Source organism: Struthio camelus, chromosome 15, assembly GCF_040807025.1.
Source record: "Struthio camelus isolate bStrCam1 chromosome 15, bStrCam1.hap1, whole genome shotgun sequence".
Classification (NCBI taxonomy): Eukaryota; Metazoa; Chordata; class Aves; order Struthioniformes; family Struthionidae; genus Struthio; species Struthio camelus.
The window spans coordinates 18500033-18527829 of NC_090956.1; the positions used below are offsets into that span (position 1 = coordinate 18500033).

Below are 27797 nucleotides of genomic sequence, written 5' to 3' on the forward strand. Positions count from 1 at the left end.
CGGGCGGGCGGCGGGGGTGGGGGCGGCGGGCGGGGGCGGCAGCGGGGCCGCGGCGAGCCCCCCGCTCGCAGGGGAGGGGACGGGGCGAGGAGGAGCGGGTGGGGGGGCGCTATGCTCCCCGAGTGACTGACTGAGCCGCCATCCGGGCACCTCCTCGGCGGCGGCGGCGGCAGCGGCAGCGGCGGCAGGGCGGGGGAGCGGCCGGGAGGAGCGAGGCCGGCAGGGAGGGGGCGCTGGGCTCTCCCCACCCCGCCCCGAGCCCTCCTCCCTGCGGCCTGCTGCGGCGGCGGCCCGGCCCGGGCATGGGGGAGCGGGGGCCGCCGCCGGCCGGGCACTGAGCGGCGCTGTTGCTCGGCCGCGGCTCCCGTGCGGAGCGGAGCGGAGCGGGGCGCCTCTCCTCCTCTCCTCTCCGGCGGCGGCGGCGGCTGCCCGCCGATCCCGGGAGCGCGGCGGGCCCCGGCGGGGCTGCCACGGCCGAGCCGGCTACCATGGCGGAGAACTTACTCGACGGGCCGCCCAACCCCAAGCGAGCCAAGCTCAACTCGCCGGGCTTCTCCGCCAGCGACAGCACAGGTGAGGGCCGCGGGGCGGCGCGGGGGCGGCCGGGCGGAGGGACGGAGGCGGCGGCCGGGCCCGGCCATCCGGCGGCGGCCCATCAGCGGGCCGGGCCGCTTACCCGGGGCGGGGGGGGGGGGGGGGAGCGGCCTCCCCGCGGCTTCACCGAGCGGCGGGGGTGGGACGCGGCCTGGCGGGGAGGCGCGGCCGGGGCGGGCGCCCCGCAGCCGTCTGCCGGCGCGGCCGGGCCTCCCGCGGCCGAAGTTACCGGGCGGGAGCCGCGCGGTTGTTCCCGTCCCGGCCGCGCGGCTATAAATAGCGGCGGCCTGGCCGCGGCGCTCGGGGAGCCGGGCCGGGCCGGCGGCGGGGCCGGGCGGAGGGAGCCGCCTGGGTGCGCGGCCCGCGCTGCCTCCGCGGGGCGGGGCGGGGCGGGCGGCGGCGGCGGTGGGGGGGGTCGGTGCTCCTGGAAAGCGGCGGAGCGAGGGCTGCCGAGAGGCTGCTCCGGCTGCGCGCCGGGTTGCGCGGCCGCCGGTGGGGGCCCAGCCCGCGCCCAGCGTTTTTGTGTCGAAAAATTCGCAGCGCTGAAGTTGTGGGGTTTCTTCCGTGACGACACGGCCGGCGGGCTCGGGGCGGCTGCGGCTTGGCCGGGTGTCGTGCAGTCTTCGGTGCGCGCCTCTCTCTTTCTCTCCTTTTTTTATTTTTTTTTTTTTTAAATCGTCGTGGGGGGTGTGGATAATAAAATGCATCAAAACGATCGTTTCCAGTAATCGCCTGCCCGTTGGAAATACGCACGTGTGCAGAAACGCAGGCGTGCGTGCACTTACTTCTGTAAGTGTCCCGAGTGTTCAACACGGGGGCCGCATAGGAACAAGTGATATGTTTGACGGGTCTTTCGGTTCTCGGAGATTAATGAATCTCGTTTAAGGGACAGTGATAAGTTAATCACGCTATGCCTGCTATGTTTCTATAGACTGAAAAAATTATTACCGTAATGGAGCTGATAAACTCTGTGGGTTTTTTTTTTTTAAGTTTGCTCAGTCTGCGTTTGGCAGTAGTTTTATAGATAGGTCTGTGGGTTTGGGTTTTTTTTTTTTTTTTAATGGAATCTTTTTCTTCCCAAACTGCAAAGAAATGAAACATACCAAAAAGAAGCAATATTGAGACTAAGAATGGGTAGAGAATACCTGGGTGAGGTCTTGTGACTGAACTACTTTAATCCCTTTTTGTGGAAGTGACTGAATATCATAGTGAAGGCTGATGCAGAAGGTGCTGTGAAATGCACCGCAGTAACTCAGAAAAACACAGTTTTTCTTTAATTGCCCAAATAGACACGTTAGAGGCTACTGGTAGCCAGGAAAGGATCTTTGAAGCAGGTTTTTCTCTCTCTTTTATTTCCCCCCCCTCCCCGTTGCCTTGGTCTGTTCTGGAACGCTTCAGTCATAATTACGTCCTGTTCAGCAAGTTCTAATGCGTCTTGGTGAGCTCTGTGGAGCACTAGAAATGTAAACTTGAGTATCTGCATAAAGTTTTGCGCAGCTGAGAGGACCTTTGGTCACCAAGGACAGAAAACCTCAGGTTGTGTTTTTGACAAATAGGAGTATTTCGGTTGTGTTCTGTTGTGATCCTAGTGTTCTTCGGGGAGGGGAAGCATCTCTTTGAGGGTGCAAGCGATGTTTGTGTGCTTAAAAGTGCTTTTCTCAATTTGCTTTCTTTTTCTTTTTTTTTTCTTTTTTAAGATTTGTTGCCAGCAGCTAATACTACTTGTTGAAAGATTGCTGAACTCTTCTATGTGTTGTAGTAGGCAATACAAATAGTTTGAGTAGTGATTTCTATCAAATCCCTGGTCCTGAACCTAAAGCAGGCTGCTCTCTTGCACTGAGGCTTAAATAAAAAAGTCGTTGCAACATGGAAGGCTCTTTATTTATTTTAAATCAGAGAGATTTGGGTAGATAGTTTTGAGATTCGTGCCCTTACTTAACAAGCTGTAAGTTGTGTCCTGGATAACTGAATTGTAATTGCAGTCATAAACCCCAGCTGTTTGATGCCGCGGCTTGCGTGATTGGGACATGCTTTAAAAGACATCGTGTTAGGCCCAGTTGTGTAGTTTTGTTGCTGAATAACGAGGCATCAATCCTGCCAATGCTTAGAAATGAGTATAGTGGTGTGCTGGTGAAGGGTCTGGTGGCAGGCCTGAATTTTCAGCAGAATGCAGCTGCTCGCTCTTGTTTATATTTCACTTGATGCTTTGATGCGGTGATCTTGAGCAATTCCTTTTGTCAGGGTAAATGTTAGTTCCCTTTAATCTTTCTGGTAAAAATAGCTTCTTAGCCTACTGTAGCTAAGTTTGTGCAATTTAAACTGGCTTGCTTACGTTCTGAAAATATGACCTTTCCTGTTAAATAGCTAAATCAAATCTCTGATCTAAGAGAAGGGAGTAGAGAAAAGGATAGCAGAAACGTATACTATGTATATCATAAGGTGTCGTAACAGTTAGCACCAGGGCAACTCTGAAATCTGCTTCTGTCAATGAAGTATGCTGATGAAGACCCATGGCTACCGGCTCCGCTGGCCGTTGCCGTTCAGTATTCAACAAGCTGGCTAATATGATAAGAATATTCACGGGCGAGATTTTCCCGTATGTAGCCAGGTAGATTAGCCCTTTTGTCTAATGGCTACTTTATTAGATACCCACTAGTTTTCTTCACTAAGCATTTGTACCTCGTTTAAATCTTATGAGGCGTTCTCATCTGGGTTGCTTTAGAATAAACCAGAGACTAATATGAAAAGTAGAATTATAGTAACTTCAGTTATTGCAGAGTATTATTTTAACATTGAGCGTCGTGATTACTTTGTATATCCTGCCAGTTCACGGTATCCTGCCAAACGAGCAACGCCAGCAAAGTTCTTGAGCTGGTCCTGCTTTGAGCTCTGAGCACAGATTGTGAAAGATGTTTTTGGATCAAGCAGCAGCAAAGCTCGCGTCCGTCGGGTGCCCGTGCGCTGTGGTTCTGCAGAGAGCTTGCCGTTACGTGCATGGCACGTAACGCGTCTATCTGTGTTTGTTACGTACCCTGCAGCCTTCTGCTGCTATAGAAATATGCTTGTTCCAGAAATGACAAATCATAATTTGGGCCAGAGCAGAGGGTGTCCTTAGCTGAGTTATAAGTTAATATATTCTTAAAGTAGGTGAAGTTGGAGAGAAGGTGGGATGAGCGGCTTCAAAAGTCGGTTAGAGCTGGATTTTCAACCTCACACTTTCTCGTGGTTTTTCACAACTTCAGGACATAAACAGGTTAAACAGTATGCCTGCTGCAAAAGACGCAAAGCGAGCGTTTTGGTAATTCACGTTGTCTTTACGGTCCAGCCTGTAAGCGTTGTGGTGTGTGTATTTTAAAGCTGAGGAAAGACTGGCCCTGTCACACAGTCCTCTGTACGTAGTGAAAGGAGTAGGACTCTGGTTAACTCCCAGTAAGCTACTGGGAGTAGTGAGCTTATGTATCAATGCACAGCTTGATTTGATCTTACTCTTTTGCAATGTGCCAAAGAAATAGGTAGGTGTATATTGATGGATTTAGTTTTTAGCTTTAAAAGAGATGTTCCACCTTTAAATTGAAATGGCTTAATGAAAGCCATCAAGATTTTCTAAGCAAATGTTCAGGTTTTTAGCTAAGAGTTCAAATGGCCTCTCTTCTCGGTGATCAAAAACCAGATTTTGTTCATGTTCTCTTGTATACATATTTTTAGAAGTGGTCGTTCCTGCATATAGTTGATAAGTTTCATGGAAGCCTATTTAATCGGCATACTTTTGTTGTACATGGCACGTGTAAAAGCTTTTTTGCCTTTTGTGCAAATGTCGTATGTGCAATATAACAGTAGGAATTCCTTTGCTACATCTGCTTTCTCCCTGTCTCCCTTAGATTAAAAAAAAGGATAATTTCAGTAGGTGAATAGGCTTGGATTTATAAGCAGAAAAGGAGGGGAAGAAATGCTTGCCCTGAAAAGATCTAGGTGAAGGGAGTGCTTGTCGTTTTAATTGTTTCACGAGACTGTCGTTCGTTTTGTGGTGCTTCCACCGTAACTAGCCAGGATGGAAAAAACAGTGTGATATTTTATGCCTATACTCTTTCTTAAGACTTGTCATAAATGTGTAATGATGGAGGGGGAGGTGGACGGGAGGGAGATTATGATGCCAAGCAAAAATGTTTGCTGTGAGCTGTGTTGAGTTTGATGAAAGATGACTTTTTGCACCCTAAGTAACTGACCTGCGTAAATTTATGCCTGCGGTTGTAGTTCGGGCTAAGAGATGTGTGAGATTAGAAAATGGTTCAGCTGTTTAAACTCTAATGTAGCTCATTTGAACCAATTCGTGAAGCCTTACTGATAGCAAGGTTTGATGTAGTTTCTCACTGCTTGGGGATTTTGCAAATTTCTCCAAAGAGTTTGACACTGACGCTTGCATAAGATGAAGCAGTTGATCAGATGGGTCTGATTTTCTGTGACAGTCCACAGGGTGGTTAGGTCATGCTTTACAATTGTTCTCTTCCCCCGCCCCGACCCCACTCCATGCCTTAAGTGCTAATTCTGTGTATATGTTCGGAAGTTTATCAAACCGGTTTTCTTTGTGGTTTTTTGTTCGTTTCAGTGGCTTGCAATTAACATGGGAAATGCTGTCCTGTGCTGTGGCGTAGAGCTCCTGGAGAAGCCCTGCCAACACCAGCCGAGAATAAAGGCTGCGCTCAGAGGGTCAGGCTTTGCTGTACCCCTGAGATCTCTTGACAGCTTGTGAAATAATTCTCGCTTTTCTGTTGCAGATTATTCACTTTCTATTCTGGCTGCCTGTTCCTCAGAGTCATAGTCCAGTGCCATTAATTACTTCCGCAGCAACATGCTGTGGTGTTTTGCCACTGTATCTGCAACTTCAGATTAAACAACTCGCTTATTTTGGGTGTTTATTCTTATTGGAGGTTTTGCTCTGTTGCTGCCTGCTAATAGAGAAGAACACGAACAGAAACCTTGCTCTGTTAGCAAAATACTGCAATCTGATGAGAAATTGGTGGATTTGAAAAATTCAAGGATTTGTTCTTATACAATGCAAAAGCATGTGGGACAACTTAGAAATCTGACACTTCCATCTTAATTTGGTTTACGCTTTCCGGAATTTTTGCTTTGTAAATCTTCCCTTTAACGTATGTTAGTAACGTATGTTAGTTCAGATGGCTAAGTTACAGAGAGAACCTAAATCTTTTATTTGGAAAATGGTCTTTAATAGAGGTGTTTCAACAAATAGCGTTGAAAGTTTTGCAGAATCCTAGCATGAATGAAAGGAAAACTGAAACTTCTATTATCACTGCTAATTTGCAATCTTATGTAACTCGGAACCTGCCTTTAACATGCAGTGCTCAGAAAGCTACGCTTTATCTTGCCTTTCTCCACCTTTAAGAAAAAAGGATCTTTTGCCATAACTTGGAGCATCTGATAAATACCGTATCTTTGATTTGCAATAACGTCTTTTGTATATATATGCGCGTGTGTGTGTGTATATATATATCTATACGTAGATGTGTATGTGTAAAGTAATCTCTTACTTCTCTGAAGGTCATCTTTAATGCTGTGGGGATTTCCTCAGCGAGACAGCATTGTCGAAATGAGTTCTTTCTAGCAGATATGCCTCCCGGTCTCACAGGTAGAAATTAATTTCACTGCTGCTGTTAGACGTCTCTGAGGCAGTAGTCTGGGCCAGCAACTTTCTGTTGGAAAAGGCAAATGGAGTATCATAGTCCAGCCCCTGTCCATATATGTCAAACCTGAAGAGCACAAACTTCTCTCCTCGCTCTGCCCAAACTTTACCACTGCCAGTCCTTTGATAACTATTTTAGTGGATGTTGCTGATGACATAGTTTCTATGTCATCTCCTGTGCAGTTTCGCCTAATGGGACGAAGAAGAAAGATGGAAATTACCAAGAAACTTGAGATTACCAAGTACTGAAGCTGGATCTGTTTTGTAGTAGCTGTAAAGCTTGTTGCTCTTGTTGTTTTTCCCCTAAGTCTCGTTGACTCCTTTAAGGAAAGTATTAACGAGAATGATTCATAACAGCCTCAGTTCACCGAAATTCATGCTTTACGTTGAAACAGGTTAGTGAGAGCATTGGTGGTTTTTTATTCAGTCGACTATAGTTAGAAGCTTTTTAGAGTGAAAATGTAATAGGCACTAGTTTCAAGTGCGTATCTGTTGTTGCTTCCTTACGCACATTTGGTATGTTATTTGTGTTGTATGTTCTTGCACAGCTGAATGCGAATTACCAAGTAAAGTACCCTTCACTTAAAATTTGGTCTCAAAAGCAGTGGGGAAAAATGACATTAAAACAAGGATAAAGGAAACACAAATTTTGGCAGCTATTATACCTCATAAAGGAGACATAAAACTTGCCTGTTTTATAATGATCTTGTACAGTATTTAATTTTTTTCTATGTTTCATAATATTACTTCAATTGCATATTAATCACTGCTATTTCAGTCTTCACACAAGTAGGCCTGTTCTGCGCTTATATTACAGAAGATATATAAAGATGAGAACTTGCAGAGAAGGACTTGTGTAGCTGAAGAGACTGTTTGAGAAGTCTGAGCGAAAAGGCAGTATTGAGCTTGGGATTCTCACCGCTGTGATGCCATTGTGGGGAGGATGGAGGACTAAACAATTTAAACTCTGAAAGACCTCATATTGAGAGCTATGTATTTAATAAATCTACAGCCAGGGAACATTACAGTTAAGAATTACATGTGAAAATAATTCACACCTTTGAGTTCATCTGCTGATTTTTTTTTTCCAGGTGTGCAGTGAAGGTATCACAGCTTTAACATGAAGCAGTGCCTCTGTCAGTTGTGTGAGCTAAACTGAAGGCATTTGCTTGCCGACACTCTCAGTGCACTTTCAGACGGTGCACTTCATGCTGCCTCCAGCAAGCATACCTGCTTTTAATTATAGGATTCTCAGATAATTCCTCTTTAAAGGGGCATCCTGAACTTACATGTTTTGTGAGCCGTTAAAACGGGGCAACAGAGAAGATGCATGCATTTGTAATGGGATGGGAAAGTGAGAACCTCAATTCCATTAACATTCTTCAAGAACCCTAAAATATCTTCTCTTCATCAGGACGATCTTCTGAATGAAAAGCTAATATTACCAGTGCAGAGTTGTCTCCCAATCTGTAGGCAGATTGCTCGTCCTCCTCCTTTTTAGATTTCTGCTCTTACAGTAAAGAAAACTTCTGAAGCCTTTTGGTCTGAAACTATATGTAGCCTTGTAGCCAGATGCAATGCGACAATAATCGTGTCAGTAGTGTTGATGCTACTGGGTAGGATTTGCAGTTCCTCACCAGAGCAAACGCAGCGCTAGTGTCAAAATAGCAAAGACACCTTGGGAAGCAATTAAGAGGAAGAAAAGTTATGGGGAAGCTCTGTAGGGCTGGAGGAAAGCAAACCTAATCCATCCTTTTCCAGCTGATAGTACCAGAGCGGATCAGGGTGAGCACCCTGATTAGCGTTGGGCTTCCTCTGCCACGCACTTTTTTTTTTTCTTTTTTCCTTCCCTCTGGCATCTGGGGAGAGGCGAGACTAGCTTCTCATCTGAATGTATTTTTCATATTTATTTTTTAATATTACCTTTGGTACCAGTTGCAGTTAGTGTGCCCTTGTGTAGTACTTCATATTTTTATTAGTGTACTATTCAGCTGATGTCTGATTTTTGGGGGGCGGAAGGGTAGAAGTAGTAGTTCTGAAAATAGTTATTATTTCTGAAAGAAGCTAATGTCTTATGTTTTTCAGGACCTTCAACACAAAGCATGTTTTCACTGTGAGCACAGCAAAAGAGGGATAGTGGAGATGGTTTGGATAAGTACAGCAGAGAGACTTGGGGTTATGGCATGGTGATGCACAAAATACAAGTGAAGAGGGAGCGAGAAAGAGAGTCTAGGAACTAAACTTAGTATAATCAAATAAAAGTTTCAGTTTGCACCATTCTGCTTTCAGGGAGGTGAGAAAGAGCAGTAGATCGTTTCTGTATAGAGAAGTTATTTTCTGGTATCACACACCTTACTAGTTCTGGTGTTGGAGATTTAGGTACATGTGGTTTTTCCATCCTGACTAGTATATCTATTGTTCAGGCTGGTGTCAGGGAGATTTTCAAGACTGAATTGATGTTACTGGCAGTATTGTAATAAAGGTTAGAAGAAAACAAAACTCTGTCACTAACTTTTTGATATGTTTGCTTTGTGTAACAAGCTTCAGTTTTGAAAAGTTGCTTAGTTGCTGAAGTCTTTTGTCAAAAATGGATTGGGAGGCATTATAAGAGCTTGAAACTATTTTAGTTTGTTCTTAAGATTAACTAGCTTCTGAATGGGTAGTGTCCCTTTTGGTTATTGAGATGCACAGAATGGATTTAAACTAATTCTAGGAGCTGTATTCCTTCTAAGTTGCATCTCTACTCTGAATAGTATACAGCCTGTGGAGAATCACATGTGGTTAGAAGACAAGAGGCAAAGGAAATGGGATAGAATGAACATCTCAGTCCCGCTACCAACCCCCCAAAATCCTGGCTATAGGAAAGTAAGAGAAGGCAAGTGTTGTGTCCAGTTTCAAAAAAAAAAAAAAAAAAAAAAAGCCAAAAAGGCAATGCCAGAACCTACAGACTGGTCAAGGTCACTTCCATCCCTGGGAAAAACATGGAGCAGGTCCTCTTGGAACAAATTTCTGAGCATGTGAAGAAGGTGACAGGGAATAGTCAGCATGGATTTATCAAGGTTAAATCATGCCTGACCAACCAGATTGTCTTCTGTGATAAAATGACTAGATTTGTGGGCAAGGGGAGAACAGTGCATTTTGCTTACCTCTACTGTAGCAAGGCTTTCAGTATGGCTTCCCAGAATATTCTTACATCCAAGTTAGGGTGTTACAGTCTGGGTGGATGGATGGCTAGATGGGTTTAAAAAAAAAAAAAGAAAAGGTTGGATGGCTGGGCTCAGAGGCTAGTGGTTAATGGGTCATATTCTACCTGGAGGCCAGTAGCAGGTAGGTATGGAGGGGTCTATATTGAGACTGTCTTCATTAATATGATGAAACCATTAATGTCTTCATCAGTGACTTGGAGCAGGTGACAGAGCACTTCCATCAAGTTTGTAGATGACACCAAGCTGGGAGAGGGGACCCGTTGATATGTTTGAGGACAGGGCTGCCATCCAGGGGGGGCTGATAGGAATGGGCTGAAAGGACCCTTATGAATTGTGGCCAAGACAGAAACAAAGGTCTGCACCTATGAAGAAGTAGTCCCTTGCATTGCTACAGGCAGGGAACTGACTGGTGGGAGAGCAGCTTTGCTGAAGAGGCCCAAAGGGTCTTGGTAGGCAGCATCCTAGGCTGTATTCACAGGAACACAGGCAGTAGCAGATCAAGGGAAGTGATTATCCCCCTTTACTCAGCACTCGTTAGACTGCACGTAGATTACCGTGTGTAGTTTTGAGATTCCCAATACAAGAAAGGCGTTGATAAGCTGGAGCAAATTCAGTGAAGGGCTACCAAGACGCTGTGGAGCCTGAAGTATTTGCCCTGTAAGGAGAGTGGAGGGACCAGGCCTTGTTCAGCCTGGAGAAGAGAAGGCTTGGTGAGGTGGGGGTACCTAAGGTGGGGGACAGCAGCCTGTCCATGCCTGTGAGGAAGTTACGGAGAAGATGGAGCAAGGCTCTTCAGGGCATGGCAGGAGGATAAAAGACAGCGGTCATAAAAACAAGAGAGGTTGTGATTGGATATAAGGAAGAGATTTTTCAACGTAACGACAATCGGTCATTGGAAGAGCTTGTGCGGAAAGGCTGCGTAGTCTTTGTCCTTGGTGGTGGTTTCAAGATAGCTGAGTAAAGCTCTGAGCAGCCTGGTCTGATCCCGTAGTTGACCCTCTTTGAGCAGAAGTTTGGGACTTAGAGACCTCCTGATGTCCTTTCCAACCTGAATGACTCCAAGTCTGTAAGCAAGAGAGCAATTGCTAATGTGTTATAATTATCCTAGTGGCGGTTACCTAGAATCCTGAAAGGTGAAGCTAGCTTCTGTGAATTGATATATTTGTATTTTGGGCAATCCCCTGATTTATAAATGTATTTCTTCCTCCCAAATGCAGAAGACCAGGCAGAAAGAAATATAGTTAATTATCCAAATCTCTTATTATGCAAGCCATAACTTATTAGGGTTCATCCAGATGCTTTCTGATATACCTTTTGTTACCCCCAGCCCAGCTTCTAGGATCTCCTTAGCCCACTCAGATCCCCCGTTCTTAACCTGACTGTTAAGCAGCAGGTTTTGAACAAGTGATGCTCTTTTTTGAAAGTCAAGGTCAGATATATGTCAGTTTGCTGCCTTTTTGCATGCCTTGTTGCCCTTATTAGCTTAAGACGCTAATGTAATATTTCCTTACTGGAAATTGTTTCATTTTATTTTCTGTGAATGCACTGTTTAATTTTTCTAAAACCTTAAATGTGCTAATTGTCTTTGATGAAACAATAAATTACAGAATTGTCAGCCCTAGAAAGGAAGTTGGAATGCAGGTGGTAATGGCTGACTGGAACAAACAGTGCGGCTATTGAGTCGAGTTACCTGACATCGAATTTTAGGGCATGGGTGGAGTGCTGAACTGTTGAGGCTTTGTCGGCCGGTGTCTGGCATGACTGAAAGACGCTTTAAGAAACAAGATTGAGCTCGTTGAAATGTAACAGCTATGTTGGTGCCTAAAGAGAGGTACAGTGAAAATACTGCTTATACACTGGGACTTCCCGTGTGGCTTCAGTGTCAACTTCTAAGTTTGAGAACAGAAAACTCCCAGTCACATCTCAAATAAAGATTCTGCCATAAAAATTGAAACTGAAGTTGATAATGTTCTACCTGCTTTGTATGTAACACATATGAGACAATAAATCACGTAAAGAAATGGCTTAGAACGTTTGTCACCTCTCCAGGCTGATCTAGAGGAGCTGAAGAGGCAAAAGTAGTGACACTGAAACAAGCTAGCTGGTTGAATAGGGATATTAACAACATAAAAAATATCCTGATACCTGTTATAAGTAGTCATACAGGTTAAAATGTTCTACTTGCCCTCTTGCTCCTGAGAACGTAAGGAAGGAAGAAGTACATTCTATTCCAGTTACGGAAAGTGTCATCCAGGAAGGCGGAAAGCTGTGACATTTAAGCCCATAAAACTGAAATTAGAAGAGAATCTCTCGAGTGTGGTTACCTTCTGAGTAAAGATAAATGCTCAAACAATGCAAAGGTCTCTAATTGGAAAAGGATCAGTTTGAAAAAAGTGAGGTTTTCTTAATTGCATAGTGCTTCTCCATTCCTGCTGAAAGACAAGTTACCCACGCTTTCTGTTGCCTCTTTTCTTTTGAGAGGCAGTTTTATGTAACTGAGAGATCACGAAAGGTGTGAGGTTTAGAGTCAGAAGTGCTGTGTTAGACACAAGAAGCTACTAGGTGGATCTCAGCAGGCTTAGTCAGCTCCACTGCTTCCTGATAGCTGCTGAAGTAAGAATGTGTGTTACGAGTTAAGGAAATCTAGCTTTCCTAAAAATAAAGACCGCTTTTTCTCTTCTGATACATGCTTGTAGGCTGCAGGTTTGGAAGAAAAGATAGTACTGTTTTGTATGAAGAAAAAGTAAAACAGCCCTTGGGAGGGGGGCAGATAGTCTCATAAGTCTAGAAGAGTAGCTTGCCTTCTGGACTTCTTGATGGTTGGCTTCTTTTCACCTTGACTCTTCCTGTTCATTAGATAATCCTAAATAATTGAACATAACATGTAGGGCAGATATTAACATCTAATGTTCATTGATAGTTACCTGATTTTTTTTTTTTTAACTCGTCTTGCAACTTAACCAAATTAAACAAAATCTGATTTTATTTGTGCTTTTTAAACTGAGCCTCTTGTAGATTAACTTTAGAAAGATAAAATGCTACTATGACGATTTTTAGTCCTAATCTGGGTGTTATCCCTGAATTTCTTTCTGTGTATGTGCACTCAGAATTGTTACTGGTGGTGATGCAAGCAAGCTAAGTGCTGCTCTCAGCCGGGCACAGGTAGAGCACTAGAGCCTGGCTTGCCTCCCCCCAGCAGCCTGCTCGCTCTCGTTTACCTGGTGGTCCCGCTGCACTTGCGTTCTCACGCTCCTCCTGTGACTTTCCCAGGTTTTGCTAGTGGGCATAGGAAAGGCAAATTATCTCAGAAATCCTTGGGAAAGGTTCAGGGTGGTTCCTCTTACTGTAGCAGAGCAGCCCATGTGCTATGTTTTTGTAGCTCTTTTAATTCTTTGAGCAGGGCAGGAACAGGTACAATACTCGGTACTTGGGGTGGGTCTCTTCAAGGTAGGTATTTTTGTGTAAGGTAGGCTGACCGGGGTGTGTGTTGCCTCAGTAAATATAATTAAAGGCAAAGATATGTCTTGGTTTTAGGCTCTTGATAGCTACTGTTGACTTTGAGAAAGAGAAGTAGTTGAAGCATTAGGAATGTGATCAATTATGTTCTTTTTATGAGGATGAGGGGACAGAGGTCACTTTTCACTTCCCTAACCATCAGAAATGGGCCACCCTGTTGTTATAGCAAACTTATATCTATATATATATATATATAGATATAGATATATACAAATATATCGCTACCAAGACAATCTCTTTTCTTTGTGGATTTGTTGCAGACGTGCTTAAGTAGATAATTGTTTTCTGTTGTATTTTATAGCTGTTGTAAAATGCACCTTATATGTTGCTGTGTTTTAATGTGCACAACTCTAATTAAAATATAAAACCAGAAAGCTTAATCATTTTCTGAACATTTGACTACTCGGTGAATTTTTACATAGCCACTATGCTAAGCTATTTTCTGCTTTTATTTTCCTGTTGGAAGTGTTGTAAACTTCCCGTGTTAACACTAATGTATAGCCTTCTTACAGGAGCTGAAGAGTGGTAGAATATTTTAGGTTTTAAGAGGCAATATTCCAGAACGCTTTCTTCACTCTTTTGGTAAATGGCAAAAACATTTCCAGTCTTTGGCTCTGACAGCACTGCTAAAAGAGGTTGGCTGGCGCAACAAGAAAACTTGAGCGCATGTACTGTAACATCCCGTTTCTTGAAAGTGAGCTTCATGGAGAATTATGCGTCTCCATTTCACAAGTGGGGAAGCTGAATTACAAAGATACAAAGGAAAAAGCTGAAAGCATGGATTAGTTATACATAGTCCCCTAGATTAGTGGGCATTGTGAATAGTCAGCATAACCGAGCGCCAGATCGCTTGCTTTAGGCCGCTGACTGGAGAAAGGGGGGAAGGTGACTGCTAAGTAATGGTGGCGATCACCCTTTTTTCTTCTGTTTTGCAGTTTTGAAGTATGACTGGGAAAACACTTTTTTTTTTTTTAAACTATTTTTTTACTCTTTTTCTACATCTTCCCCCTCTGCATTTTTTCCCGCTTCTCCTCTGTTCCTCCTGGACCTTCCCCCATCCCCCTCATCTTTTGTTCATAAAGTATTAATAATTTTAGTGCAGAAGCTCAGAAAAATATTGTTCATGGGGTTTAGGAAAGTAACTTGAGCGAGCGTTGTAAACCTTTAACTTCCCAGTGAGCTAGGATGGCTGCGACAGTTTTCATCAGATGGGGATGCAGCTGAATGGAAGGGTCGATTGAGTTAAAGATGCTGAAATTTCAGAGGAAGAAAAGTAGACCGAAACATATAAGAGAGAGGCACAAATTGCAGCATAATAAATGTCAGGTGGTTGCGAGGGAAGGAGAGAGAAAGATGATGTGACCACTGAAAAGAGCATAGTTAAACAGTGAAATTTTGTAAAAGAGAAGTTGCCAGGGTGAATTAAACAATTGAAGGAAAAGGTAGGAAATAGAGAAGCTAAGGATACTTTAATGAACAAAACCGACTTAAGAAAACATTAATTTGTTGCTTGCTTTCTTGTAAAGGGAGTAGGAGATCTGTTCCTGAACTGCGGTGTGTTTTGCTGGGGCCCGTGTCGTGGAAGGCTATAAGGATTCAATGCAAGTTGTAGACCCTTAATGGAGACGCTGCTATGAGCTCCTCAAAACAGGAGGGATGTTAACGTTTTTGTTTGTTTACTGGGCAGGTTGAAGATGTAGTTCAGTGGTCGTTGCATTGCTTACTCAAATAAATGTTTTATTCAGTTTTATTCAGTTAGGGTGAGTTGAAAATTTGAATGCCGGCAATGTATATCATGTTTGAATGTATTTGTAGTATGTCCTAGCCTCGTGATAAAAGTTAAGTGGTGGTTATGTTTTTTAAATGCGCATAGTGTGGTTCCAGTTGCCACTTACTGAATGATTGTGTGGCACTGTTGCAATCTGACCTTGCACGTGATCTTTTCATGGTTGAAGAGTTTGTATGAATTAAACTTTAAAAGAATGAAGTATTTGGGGTTCCTTTTTTAAAATTGTTTACTGTAGCCTTGAAAAACTTTGGCTTGTAATGTTGCTCGCTGTGAGGGAGTAGGGTTTTTTTCAGGGCTGGCTTTTGGAGGGGACAAGTTCTCGGTTTTCTTACTTTGGTGAAAAGTGGTTGCTTCAGATCATGTCCTTGGACAGGGAAACCTTTCCTTTGCTGCTGAGTTGATTTTGAAAGCTGCTCTGATGAATTGAGGCTAGTCTGCTTTACCTGTTTACTTTATTGATGTTGGTGTGTACACTTGTCCTCGTATATAATTTGCCTTCTAATGAAAGTACCTATATGCCACTAACAACTCTAAAGAACAAATAACTTTCTATTTTTAGTTAGTACTGAAATAACATTGTTACACGCGTGCTACTTACAATGTGCAATAAAACATCTTAGTGAACCTGAGCTGCCCCTGATTTGAAAACCTCAAGGAAATCTGACTTTGTATCAGTTTGACGTTTGGGTGTTCCAGCCAGGCGAAGCACTTCCTTCAGGTGGCTTAATGACGATTTGATTTCCACCCCCCGCCATCAGGAGAGAGCGTGGATCGCCTCTGTCAGTAGTGGGTAGGCTAAAGGAGGGCAGGGCAGATGGAGCGCAATTTGAAACGATGTGGTGAGCTGAACTGTTCAGAGCTTGAGAAGTGACTCAATTCAAGAGCGATTACCAGGAGAAAATGCTGAGTGCCTTTCAGGATCTTTAGCAGATCATGATACAAATCAGTGACTAGAGACCGATGTTGGACGCATTTGTTTGTGAAACTGAGACCACGCTCCCGGAGAAAGCGGTTGTTATCTCTAGATCGGGATTGGAAGCCTTGCTGGAAGACATTCTTTGGCCAAACGCAAACAGAAATTACGGGGTTGAAGGTATGTTTGGGTGAAATGCAGTGGCCTGGAATTACGTGAGAGGTCAGAGCAGGTGATATAATAGTCCTTTTTGGGAGTATAAATCAATAGGAAAAGCTTGATATTTCTGCTGCCTTCTTTTAGCCAAAACAAGAGCAATCTAGCAGTAAGGTTAAATGGTGGTATTCATGCCCAGTCAATTTCTTAGCTTCGGTACAATGCTTTGTCAAAAGTCTTGCAATAAAACCATTTATAACAGTATAAGGTAAAACACTGACCAATCTGTATGTGGTATACATTGATGACTGCGCTTTCTGAAAGGCCTTGGAATTCACGTCACGGTGAGCCTCGCTCGCTCGGTGGCAGTAGTGGCACTTCGGGGAAGATGCGCCTTAATACCCTTCAGGGATTTTTATAACTAGGACAAAGGGATGTAGAAGCATGTTTTAGTCAGTTTTTGTTACATTTTTCTTACCTGTGTTTCTGTTTTAACTTGTAGATTTTGGATCTTTGTTTGACTTGGAAAATGATCTTCCCGATGAGCTGATCCCCAATGGTGAGTTGGGCCTTTTAAACAGCAGCGGGAGCCTTGTTCCAGATGCAGCTTCCAAACACAAACAACTTTCTGAACTTCTGAGGGGAGGCACCGGCTCTTCCTTAAACCCAGGAATTGGAAATGTGAACTCAAATAGCCCTGTGCAGCAGGGAGTTGGTAGCCAAGTTCAAGGGCAGCCGAACAGTGCTAATATCGGTAATCTGGGTGCTATGGGTAAGAGCCCTTTAAACCAGGGAGACTCTTCTGCTTCAGGCCTGGCGAAGCAAGCAGCCAGCACCTCTGGACCTACCACACCTGCATCGCAAACACTGAACTCTCAAGCACAAAAACAAGTGGGGATGGTGACGAGCAGCCCTGCAACATCACAGACTGGACCTGGGATATGTATGAATACTAATTTCAGTCAGACACACCAGAGCCTTCTCAACAGTAATTCTGGTCACAGTTTAATGAATCAACCTCAGCAAGGACAAGGGCAGGTAATGAATGGATCTCTTGGGGCAGCTGGAAGAGGAAGGGGAGCAGGAATGCAGTATTCTGCCCCTGCCATGCAGGGGAATGCAGGCAGTGTGCTGGCAGAGACTTTAACCCAAGTATCTCCACAGATGGCTGGTCACACCGGACTGAACACAGCACAGACAGGAGCAATGACAAAAGTATGTACATATAATTTAATATATTCTGTTTAACGCATTTTTTTTAATCCAATCCGATGTATAGCAAACTTAGACTCTTCTGGAATGAAATGAAAAAGTATACTTTCTTGAGTCTGTAGTTGCCAGTTTCCAGGGGATACCATAAAAGCAAGATAATTGAAGCACTATTTCTGACTTAATCAGAAGTGAAAGCACTCATTTTAAAAACATCACCCTTGATAAAAGTTGGATAGTCTCTTAGAGGGGTCAATTGGGAGAGAGTAGCCTAATCCTTCAAAAAGGGAGCAAGTGATTACTTCTGTGCAGGATCTCATTTTAGGAGCCAGGCAACTACATCTTATAAAGCACTGTGAAATCTGTTAGAGAAAAGCTTCCGGATTGAATGGAGAGGTGTAACAATCGGTCTTTCTGTTGTGGACCACTGTCAACAGGCATGCAGTGAATGTTTTTCAGATATAGAGGCTCTGATCCGAAAATGTTCAATTTCGCTGAGGTTGTCCAGCTAATGCAAACTCTGGGCAAGTAGAAGGGCACTGTCTGGGCAAGAAGTCTAATTTGGTGGTCATTGCGGACTGGGGCAGAGAATATATTTATCTGGAAGTGTGTATTTCTGTGTTGGGGCACTGCTCTGATTCCTGCCTGACATAGTCATTGTTTTTTAGGTCTTGACTTTCCTGGTATGAGATTAGAGAAATGTTCTGGGTGCTGCTCCTCTTTCAGCTGGATAGCAGTGTGCTCATCTCTTGTCTGTGCTGCTTTGGTCCTGTTCCTTCCTGGAGTTTTGATGGCAAAAACACTGTTCTGATATGTAGAAAAAGATAACCGTCTCTGATCTTTTCTCTGTCTTTAAATTAACAAGATAATGACTGGAGATGTATTAACACGTAAGCGTTAATTCTTTGATGTGTTACCAATCACAGAAGAAGCTGCATGGCCTGACATAAAAGCAAGCCAAGTATGAGTCGTGTTCTCTTAAGAAAAGTGAGCGTCGCTGTGGCGTACTGTATAGTCCATTTCAGTTTTTGAAAATAAAAAATAAAAAGCGTTTTCTCGGAACACTGAAAGGGATCCCTTTGGTTAAGGAAGAGATGTTTTATGATCTGGATAAAGGTCATAGAATATGGAAGTGAGCATAGCAACTTCTGGCCTCTGAATCCGACCAGATTTGCTGTGTGGCGGGATTGGTCTTTTCACAGAAAGAAATAAGCTTCCCTTTCTTTTGTTTTTCTTGAAAATTTGTGTGAAGAATGACACATTCTAATTATCTGGCTTATTTCTGTTAATTTACGTATTTTAAGTTCTTTAGACTAGATCGTCTCTAGCTGCGATGTGATTATGTGGTAAAACTACAGCTTTTCTGTGCGTACTGACTCAAATAAGTAGAATTACCCCAAAGCAAAGGAACTTGCCTGAGGCCCTCATCTGAAGGAGGACATACGAATCTGGACGGGGGTGGTTCTATGATATCTTGATTTCTGTTAAACAAGAAGTGTTTATCCCCTAGTGGGGAATAGGCATGGACTCAAATTCCACTTTTCAGTGACTTTGCTCTTAGCCTGAAGCCAGCTGCAAATGGGATCCTAAAGTGCACCAGCCAAGGAGGACGACCTGGACTTTGGCACGTGTTCAAGAAGCAAAGTAAATGTTAATTTTGAACAAGGAATGTGTTGGAAAAGAATAGTGGAAGTGCCCCTAGTGTATAAATCATTGGGGTTTGTCCTCATATGCAATACTGCGCTCAGGCGCTGGTGATGCGTTTCCAAAAGGTCGCCAAAAAAAGTGCATTTCCAAAAGGAGCAAGAATAACACATTCAGAAACACGTTTCAAAAGTCCTTAGAAGCAAAGCTGTTTGTGACTGAAAAGACTAGAACTATTTAATGGTAGAGCGTAAGTGATAAAACAGTGTTTCTGTGAAGGTGCTAGCACTTAAGGGAAAACAATTTAAAACTTGACAAACTTGGAAAAAATACAGGATTTGGTATTTTCCGAGGTTCCGTCTCATACCAAGTGAGATGAAGCTTAAAAGCATTATATTTAAAAAAAAAAAAAAAGGAAGTTCTTTATTTACATCTTAGTTTTCTTTTACTGAGAGAGCAAGTGAACAAAATGTTTTACACAAATGTTTCATGTTCCAGTTTTGGAAAAAGTTCTTACTCCCTGAATTATCTTTTGACAAGTGGAAGTGTTCTCTGTTTTTGCCATTTTCTTTAATAGGCATTTGAGGATTGTTATCCTGTTCCAGCCTCTTCCCATCCCCTAGTTTGTTGTCTTAATGGGATCATCAACAGTGATTGTTAGCTTTTTCCCTTATTGATGTTCTAGTTTTGATGAAAGGAAAACTCTTAAGAAAAGCAAATAAACATTTTGGTTTGTATTGCTAACTTCATTTCAGCGTTAACTTAATTTTGTCTGTTCTTCTGAAACTGAAATCTCTGCTGAAGGAAAATGAGAGTTTGGTTTTTCACCTGCTGTTCCCTGATGACAAAAATAAGAGCAATAAAAATAGTGAGGCAGCTGATCTACCTAATAGTGAATGTGCATAGCTTGACTAAACTGCTTAAAAGGTAGCTGCCATCATGCTCTAAGAACAGTAGGAAGGCTGGAAGCAAATTCTTCAGCTGGTAACTGTAGCAATATATCCCAAGGGGAGGAGGTATGAAATACAAATGCAGGGAAAAAGATTCAGAGAACTCCTTAAACCAAGATTTTCTCATTTGGTTTAAAGTTACTGGTTTGCATCACTGATCAAACTCATTGATTTCTTTTTCTGTTCTCTCTGTTCTTTTTTAGGATTGTCCAAGACCCCGATAGCTCGGTAAAATTGTAGTTCCTCCATTTGTTTTACTTTTTTTAATCTATTGACAAACATCTAAACGTATCGGTGTTTTGAAAGGAAGGCTCAAGTTCTCTTACGTATCCGAGTTGTCTCTTGAGATCCCTGTACTGAAAACTTTCTCCTTCCCAGTGTATTTAAACTGCAGATTCCTCGAGCTACGTAGGCTGCCGAGATAGCCTCGGCCCAGGCGGCCTGTCGCAGCAGCCCTTTCGGATGCTACGGAGCTGCTGCATGCTCTGCCCTCCCTCTGTCCCGGAGGCAGCAGAGTTGGTGATGAAGCGAAGGTGTTCAGTGAGGCGTACCTGGCCCCCCAGAATCCGTAGACAGATTAGCTTTCTTACGCTGGTTATGAAATTGTTTCTTTGGGAGGGGGTTTTATGGAAAGTTACCTCCCCCCAGGCGGTCCTCGTGCTTCCCAGGGTGTCGTTTGCACGTCAGGGTTGGCCCAGGGCTTTTGAGAGGGCTGGCTTTCCCGGTGCGGTGGGTTTCTATGCAGTGGGCAGCAGTCTTGTGACCCTGTATAGCTTGGGGCCGGTTTTCTCGGGCAAGATCTTACTTCCTTGATAGTTTTCTGTAGTCCTTTTCTAGTAAATGACTAATCAAGGAAAGTCCAGGGTGTCAATCTTCTCCCTCCTTTTTTTTTTTCCCCACTTCCCTCCCTTCCTCCCGCCCCGTGGTATGTATTTATACTCATATACTCGTTCTCTCTAACAAGGGCCAAAAAAAAAAAAAAAAATCTAGACTCTCATCCCTTCACCTGCTCTTGGAAGTAACTGAGATTCACTTCATTTGGGGCATCATGAGCCAGTGTGGTTAATTTTAAACTGGAGCTGCCATTTTAAGGCAGCCCTTACAAAGAAGGGGAAGTAAGCCAGAAGTAATCCCTGCAACTCAAACTCGTGAGCCGTGGTGCTTGCATCTTGAATGAGCTGAAGGAGGCAGGTAAACCTTACCTGTAGCCAATTGAGAAGGGACTGAAAAATAACCACATCTCAGTGTCGCAAGGCCCTAAGTTACCGGCATCAGGAGAGATGCTTTTCCATCAATAGGGAGAGATGAAAGCAAAACACTTTCTCAGTTAATAGAGACATAACCAAAGGAAGTTCCTAGTTTTTTTATGGTCCTCCAGAAGACTCAACCTGTCAGTACAAGTTAAACTATAGCTATTAAAATTATAGTCATGTTTTCTTGGGATTACATAATGTGGTGTTCTTGATAGTCTGTAATATTCTTGGAAACAGGGAATGGAGTAGTTTCTGAAAAGAGCCTATGAATTAAAGATTCGACAGCTTACCGTAGTAAGGAATTGAAGTCTTTGTTGGCCATGACTGTATAGTTTGCATTTTCAGAGTTATTTAAACTATCTGCTTTGTTTTTGACCTGAGACCTTCTGGAAACCACAGAGGAAATCTGTCTCTTTTATGCTGCAGTACATATCTCTACTTGGTTCACTACCAGAGTCCTTTCCTGTAGCAATTTTGCTTGTTAACTATGGGATTATAGCCCTGTTTTTTTGGACAGCACTACAGGGTAGTTTTCATTTCACTGGGCTGAAGTTCTTTAAGGAATCTGCTGAAATGACCGTAAGGGTGGTTTTTTTTTTTTGAACAAAGATCACATGGGAAATAAAGGGTAAGGTCGTCTTGGCACAGTAATTTCCAACAGTAGCAGAATTGCCCCTTTTTTGCTGTCTTTTGGTTTTTAAATTCCATTAAGGCCAAGAGAATGTGTTCAAGCCATCTAGAAAAGCTTTTTAAATGTAGGGTTGCGTTTTTTTCATTTTTTTCTGTTTTTTTTCCCTCAAAGATTGAAGGTTTTGAACATTTTAAAAAGAGGCAAAAATAAGCAGATGGTTTATTGCTTCCATAGAAATGAGCGCTTTATTGCAAGCATGCTCCGTGCCTAATATTCTTCTGTTGCCATAAGAGTCTGTCCCTTTCAAGTAAGGGCGATGAGGTCTTCACGTTGCTCAGCGTACCTGGCAGCTAGAACTTGAAGTTGTGTTTTTGTAGGTTCACTGTTAGATAGACCGTCTTGCAGAGATACGTTCTCCCTAATGCCTTTATCAAAGCCTATGCAAAATTGGAAAAAAACCTTTTGAAACGTTCCCATTTATTCCACGTTGTTGTCAGCCTTCTCTTTTGCAACCTGTTACTGGTTTTTGGCAGTGATTCACCTAATTGGTACTTGAGCCCGTACCCTAGAAATAAAGTCCCATTGAGGTGAGTAGGACACTTCAGCGCTTCCATTTCCTGTGTTTCTAAGACGTGATGCTGTAGAGGTCTGTAAAAGGAAGCACCTCTCCTTCAGTAACTTCAGAGAGCTGGCTTGCTCCAGCAAGCGTGCACAGGAACCTAGGAAGAAATTCTGAAGTTGTGTGTGATTAATCTGCACAAACCGTTGCTTTTAAGCTGTGGTGAAAGGACAGCTTGTCGGGGGGTTCCTTTCAGAATGCTTTTCTCTATAGAAAACTACTAAATTTATTTCAAGATTAGTTGGTAGGTTCTCCCCCCCCCCCCCCCCCGAAGATGTGAATTAGTCAAACGTTATTGTGCTCTATATGCCCAATCGGTGGAAAGGATGGTTTGGTCAGATCTTAGTCTGAATCTTTGAGAGAGATAAATCAGGATAAAATGGTTCTTTGTTTTTATATCTAATCCTGATGATTACAGCATTATTGCTTTTCAGTTAGATGTCTTTTCTGTAGTTCTTAAGCAACTTCATTACAAGTATTTTGAAAACTCTGGGGAAAAAAATCTTTATATTGCCAAGAGCTGGAACCTGCTGGGCAGCAAAGCTGATTTAAAAAAAAAAAAAAAAAAGCTGATGTGACTGGCAGGTCAGTTAGTCTTGCAGTGTAATATTTAGGGAAAAGATCTAGTTGTAAGCAGTACAGAGAACTCTATCTAAACTCATTACAAGTGCTGTGTTTTCCTTATGTTTGTGCGTGTGTGTGATTTCTCCAGGTAGTTTGTACCAAGTAGAATTGCCACCAAAACCCTACAGGTTCAAAATACCATTAACCATGCCAAAATTAGATCTGATTTGCTGGGTAGCTGCATATTAATTTAGAAAACCTATTAGCTTCATTCATTTGTCACAGTGTGTGTTTACACCTTTGTTTTTGTTAAAATTGCCACATGGCTGTACATATTGCAGTGCGGGAAGCTTCTGAAGGTGTAGACTAAAGAAGTTCGGAAAACACTAAAACGGTTTTTTATGTCTACCAAGAGAATAACCAGTTGTCGCATTTTCTGTTGTCGAGGTGTTAAATGAACTGCATTCTTTTTTTTTTTTTTTTTTTGCTGTTTCTAAGCAGGGTACATCTATTACATACGCCTTTGATAGGCGTACGCACGGTTTTTCTCCATGTCGTCGTTCGCCCAGTGATGTTTTGGTGTTGGATATTAATCTTGAGTGACTTTAATAAGATAATGAATAAACTACTCTAAAGAGCAAGAATTGGTTTCCTCTTTTGTGGATACCAGACTTCAGCTGTATATGTAGTTATGTTGTTTGGCTCTATGTTTTGAGGAATCAGTGGTAAAGAAAACTTGTGATGAGAAAAAAATAAAGCAAATTATTTAAACAGATTTCCCAGTTGATCTTGCTAAGTAGCAGCCTTAGTTGTAGAACGCTTGCTGATTGTGAATTAAGTCAGCTGAAGATGTTCTCATTCCACTGCAATTCTGTGCGTTTTAGCAAACTGCTGGTACTGCTTGTTTCTCTGGTGACTTCCAATCTGTCTGGATCCACTTGAATTGCTTTAACATGACATGCACTTAATTTGCTTCTCATGCTCTTAAGTTGTCCATGCTCGGTTGCCAAGCTGACTGTCTCTTTGCAGACCGTGCCTCCAGCAATCACAAGTAGCCTGCCCAAGGCTTATTCCAAACAGTGCTGCTTCCCAGGTTTGGTGGGCTCTTACAGACTTGACCATAGCTGCTCAGCTCCCTGGTCAGCAACATCATCGCCAAAACAGCATTCTTACTGAGCAGAGACATACGTTCTTTTGATAGTAATACAAACGAAAGTAGAATATAAATATATAGAAACACATAACAGCAAAACTCACTGTATTCTAGTAAAATTAAATATCTGTAAGCGCAGTTCTGTTTTGAAACATGACCATGTGAAGTGTTACTCCACAGATGAATTTCCTTTGATACATCAAAGAGATGCAGTGAGTTGAAAAGCTCACTTACCACAGCTATTACTCCTGGCACCTGAAATTGAGTTGTCTCCTATTTCTAGTACAGCAGAACTATTTATTAAATTCATTTGAGTTGTGTGATGTCATTGAAGATCTTTGAAGTGATAGTCGCTTGGCTCCCATCTGCAGATTGTTTATGCAGGAGCGTAGGTTCAGTTTGATTCTAATGCTGTAAGTTAAAATAATTTATGAAACGGAGCAGTCAGCCTTCATGGGGGCAAACCACAGCTTGGTTTCCTCTCCCGTCTGCTTCCAACTCAGGCACTTAAACCACCCATCCTTGTAAACTGAGCTTTTGGAGTGGCTTGTTGTCCAGTTGACAAAAATGCGATTTTTATGGTATCTTTTCAGAATAGAATTGCACCATTATATTCAACTGCAGTAACCCGTCACAAACCTTAAATACTATGTCGCCAACTTTAAATCATGTTGGTTAGTATCTCATAATTCTTCAGTTTATGTTGTTGTTGGAACAGTGTTTATTTCTAAGTGGTGTATTGAAAGAAGTTGTTGGAAGTGAAAACGCACAGATCCACCAGTTTTTCAGAAGCCACAGACTAAAAGCAAGATTTCCAGTGTTGTTTTAGAAGGTTTATGAAAACGTTAAAAAGAACTTCCAAGTCCTTACTCACAGGCATGACTGAAATGGTTTGTTTCTTATTTTCAGGCTGTTTTCAAATACCTTCCTGCTGCTGCTTTTTTTTTCTTTTCTTTTTTTTTTTTTTAAAATACGCAGTAGACGCGTGACTCATGTTGAGAAAGAGGAAAGCCTGCCTATTTAAACGAAGTGCCTGGTTACTTAGAAATGTCTTTATCATAGTGATTTCTCTAATAAAGCCTAATTGCACGTGTAGATCCTATTGCACGGAAACATTTCTGCTGATAGACTTTCTGGTTGGTCTAAAAAATTCTTGCTTAAAGATAAATTTAATATTTGTACTTGACAATGAGCTGTGAATATTTTGTGAATCCTATAATTAGAAATGTACAGAAATGTGTCAGAACAGCCAGTATTATGATCTGTAAGCTAAACGGTGGTGTGCATTCATAGAAAATGGGCAAGAAGAAACTTTGAAAATTATATGTAGTGTGGAATATGCTTGACCTAGCTAGGAATCGGGAGTGGAGGAGTGTGAGAAGAGGAGAGTCTCCTTCCACAGTTTCCACGAGTGAAAGCACTTTGTTAAGATGCAAATGATAAGAGTCCTGCACCATACGTGCTCAAGTCTACTTTGTAGTCAGCAGGCTATTTCTCACCTTAAACACTTAGTCCTTTTTTTAAAAAAAAAAAAAAAAAAAAAAAAGAAAAAGGAAAAAAAAACTTTTAAGTGAGAAAAGGTATTTCATTAAGCGCTTCCCTCACATCTCCAAAAAATTATGAATTCTTTAGTGATACAATTGCTAGTTTACTTTGCAGGGCTGAGTATAAATAGTAGCAAACTGTAATAGCTTTTTTCTTCCTTCTTGTGAAGGCTAGTGTTCTGAGGAAATACCTGTTGTTGTTTTTCATTTGTTTGCAAACCTAATTCCCTTTCTGTGTGGCACTGAATGATAGTTTGACTGTTGTAACTTTGTCCATTGGCCATGAATTGCACGTGCTCATTTCTCCTCCCCACCACCCTTTTTCTTGCCCCTAGAATTAAAAAAAAAAAAAGCATCTTTAACATGGCAGGGTGGAAGAGCATCTAAAGCATGCGAGTTGATAAAGTCAAACTCTACACCCAATTTTTTATTACTTAGGTATGTGTATATAACTGTTTTAGGTTTGCTAAATAGGAAGCATGCTGTGCCATAATTCAGTAGTGTCTTCATGTTAGCATGAGTCATAATTAATATAAAGATATTAAATATAAGAACAAAACATCCTTGTTAAAAGGATTCACCTGTGAAAAAGACTGCTGGAGGAGACTGCTGCTTTCTCTTAAGAAATGCTGCTACGGCGGAAGACCACAATACCCTTTGAAACTTTTGGAAGTCGACCAAATAAAATAGTAACCTTTACAATGGGCAGATCTTTGCGCTCTGGAAATGGTGAAGAGTGGGTAGGTGGACATCATGAGGCTAACAAGGGATTCCCCTGTTGAACTGAACCGCGTTTAAGCAGTGCGCGTGCAGTCTCTTGGCTGAGCGAGCCAGCGCCTTGCAATTACACCTTTGGTTTGATACTGTGGATCTTGAGTTAAAATACGTTTCTGCGTAATACCGTGGCTAACGCACGCAGCCGCCTTTGGGCGAGATCTGTGCGCCCAGGCCTAGTTTGTTCCCGCTGGTCAGCGTTAAGCGGGTGTTTTGCAGACGCCGCCGTCAGATGTTGCCTTGTTTAAAAACCTCTCCAGAAGTCTCTTGACAGCTTCGCATGACTTGTTAGATCTTTCTTCGCGGAGGAGAACGTTTCTGCAGAAAGACTGTAGATCTCTAGGGAGTTCTTCAAGTCAGTATAGTTTTTCAAAATAAGCACGTTTGGCTCTTGATGCGAATTTAAAATTTTTTCAGCCAAAAATATAAGTTTCATAGTCTGATGTTATAGTAAGTAAGGATTTTTGTGTTAAGCGCCTATTTTGGGTAATTTATATTGGGGTTTTTTGACGTATTTATTGTGAGCCTTAGTGTAAAATTCTGTAGTGTAAAATTTTTGTCTATTTGATTTTTTTCAATCCTAGATTGAAATAAAATAATTATTAATTTATGTTAGAAATACAGTCTCTCCCTTCATTGTATCCACTCTTACTTTAGGATGCGCTCCGCCAAGGAGTGTGCGTACTGTAAAGAGAGTAAACTGAATACCTCTTTTCATCATGTTTTTGAGACATCTTCCCTGTTGCTGTTACTCTTAAGAGCTACTGTTACCGTTTTCCCAGGTGGATAGGATGTCATATGACCCAAACTTTTTGCTAATACATGCTTAGCCAGGGTACAGGAGATAAACATGGAAAAGAAACCTCTTAAATAACGTTACTGTTTCAAAACAATTTATTCCTTCTAGTAATGCATTTTTGGAGCTTGGTTTGCACTCCTTTTACTTGACTGCCTCCAGCCAACCTTAGGAACTTCAGAACTGTGGAGGTGCCACCTGACGTATCTGTAAATTCTTGTACGGCCTTTTGGGTACGTATGGAAAGGCTGAAACCTGTGATATGGAAAACAGAGAAAGAAGCGCAGGTGTTACTGTGCATTGAGAGTTGCTGTTGATTTGAATCACAAATTTAGAAACCTGCATTTAGCTTAACCATGGAGGACAAGCTATAGGAATGATTTGGAGGGAAAAATGTTTGAATTGGATTCCTGCGTAATAAACTTCTGGGATTTGGATGGGACCGTAGTGGGTGTTTTAGTACCTGCTGATGCCTCTTCTGTAAGTAAAGTCATAAAGGTGTTGGCATGTTTGCATACAGCCAGCTGTCTGTAGAGGCATGTCTTAATTGAATTTTGAAGTCCTTCAAAATTTTTTTTAAGTGTTGTTGAATTGGATTAATTTATTTCAGATTATATTTAAATTCTCGTGTGTTGTGTTGCCTGATTTTCTTTTAAGGTGATCAGATCGTTTAATGCAAGTTGTCATGCTTACTTAATAAAATACAAACCCTAAATTAAATAATGGTAAATATGAGTCAGAATTAATCATATGGATTGTGCAGTACAGGCAGCTAGGTCCCTGTTAAA

At 42.3% G+C, this 27797-nt stretch overlaps 1 protein-coding gene across 8 annotated transcripts in view; it reads left to right on the plus strand.

Moving 5' to 3' along the window:
• Positions 1-347: 347 nt before the first annotated feature.
• The window catches only part of CREBBP (CREB binding protein), a 103465-nt gene continuing 76015 nt past the window's right edge, over positions 348-27797 (plus strand). For 6 of the 8 annotated variants that reach the window (XM_068909196.1, XM_068909202.1, XM_068909197.1 and 3 more), the window contains exons 1-2: positions 348-573; positions 16375-17087. In XM_068909196.1, the coding sequence (XP_068765297.1) occupies positions 489-573; positions 16375-17087 (798 nt within the window). In that variant the 5' untranslated portion in view covers positions 348-488. The remainder of the gene's footprint in view (positions 574-16374; positions 17088-27797) is intronic. The other 2 variants (XM_068909200.1, XM_068909204.1) reach the window with 2 other exon arrangements.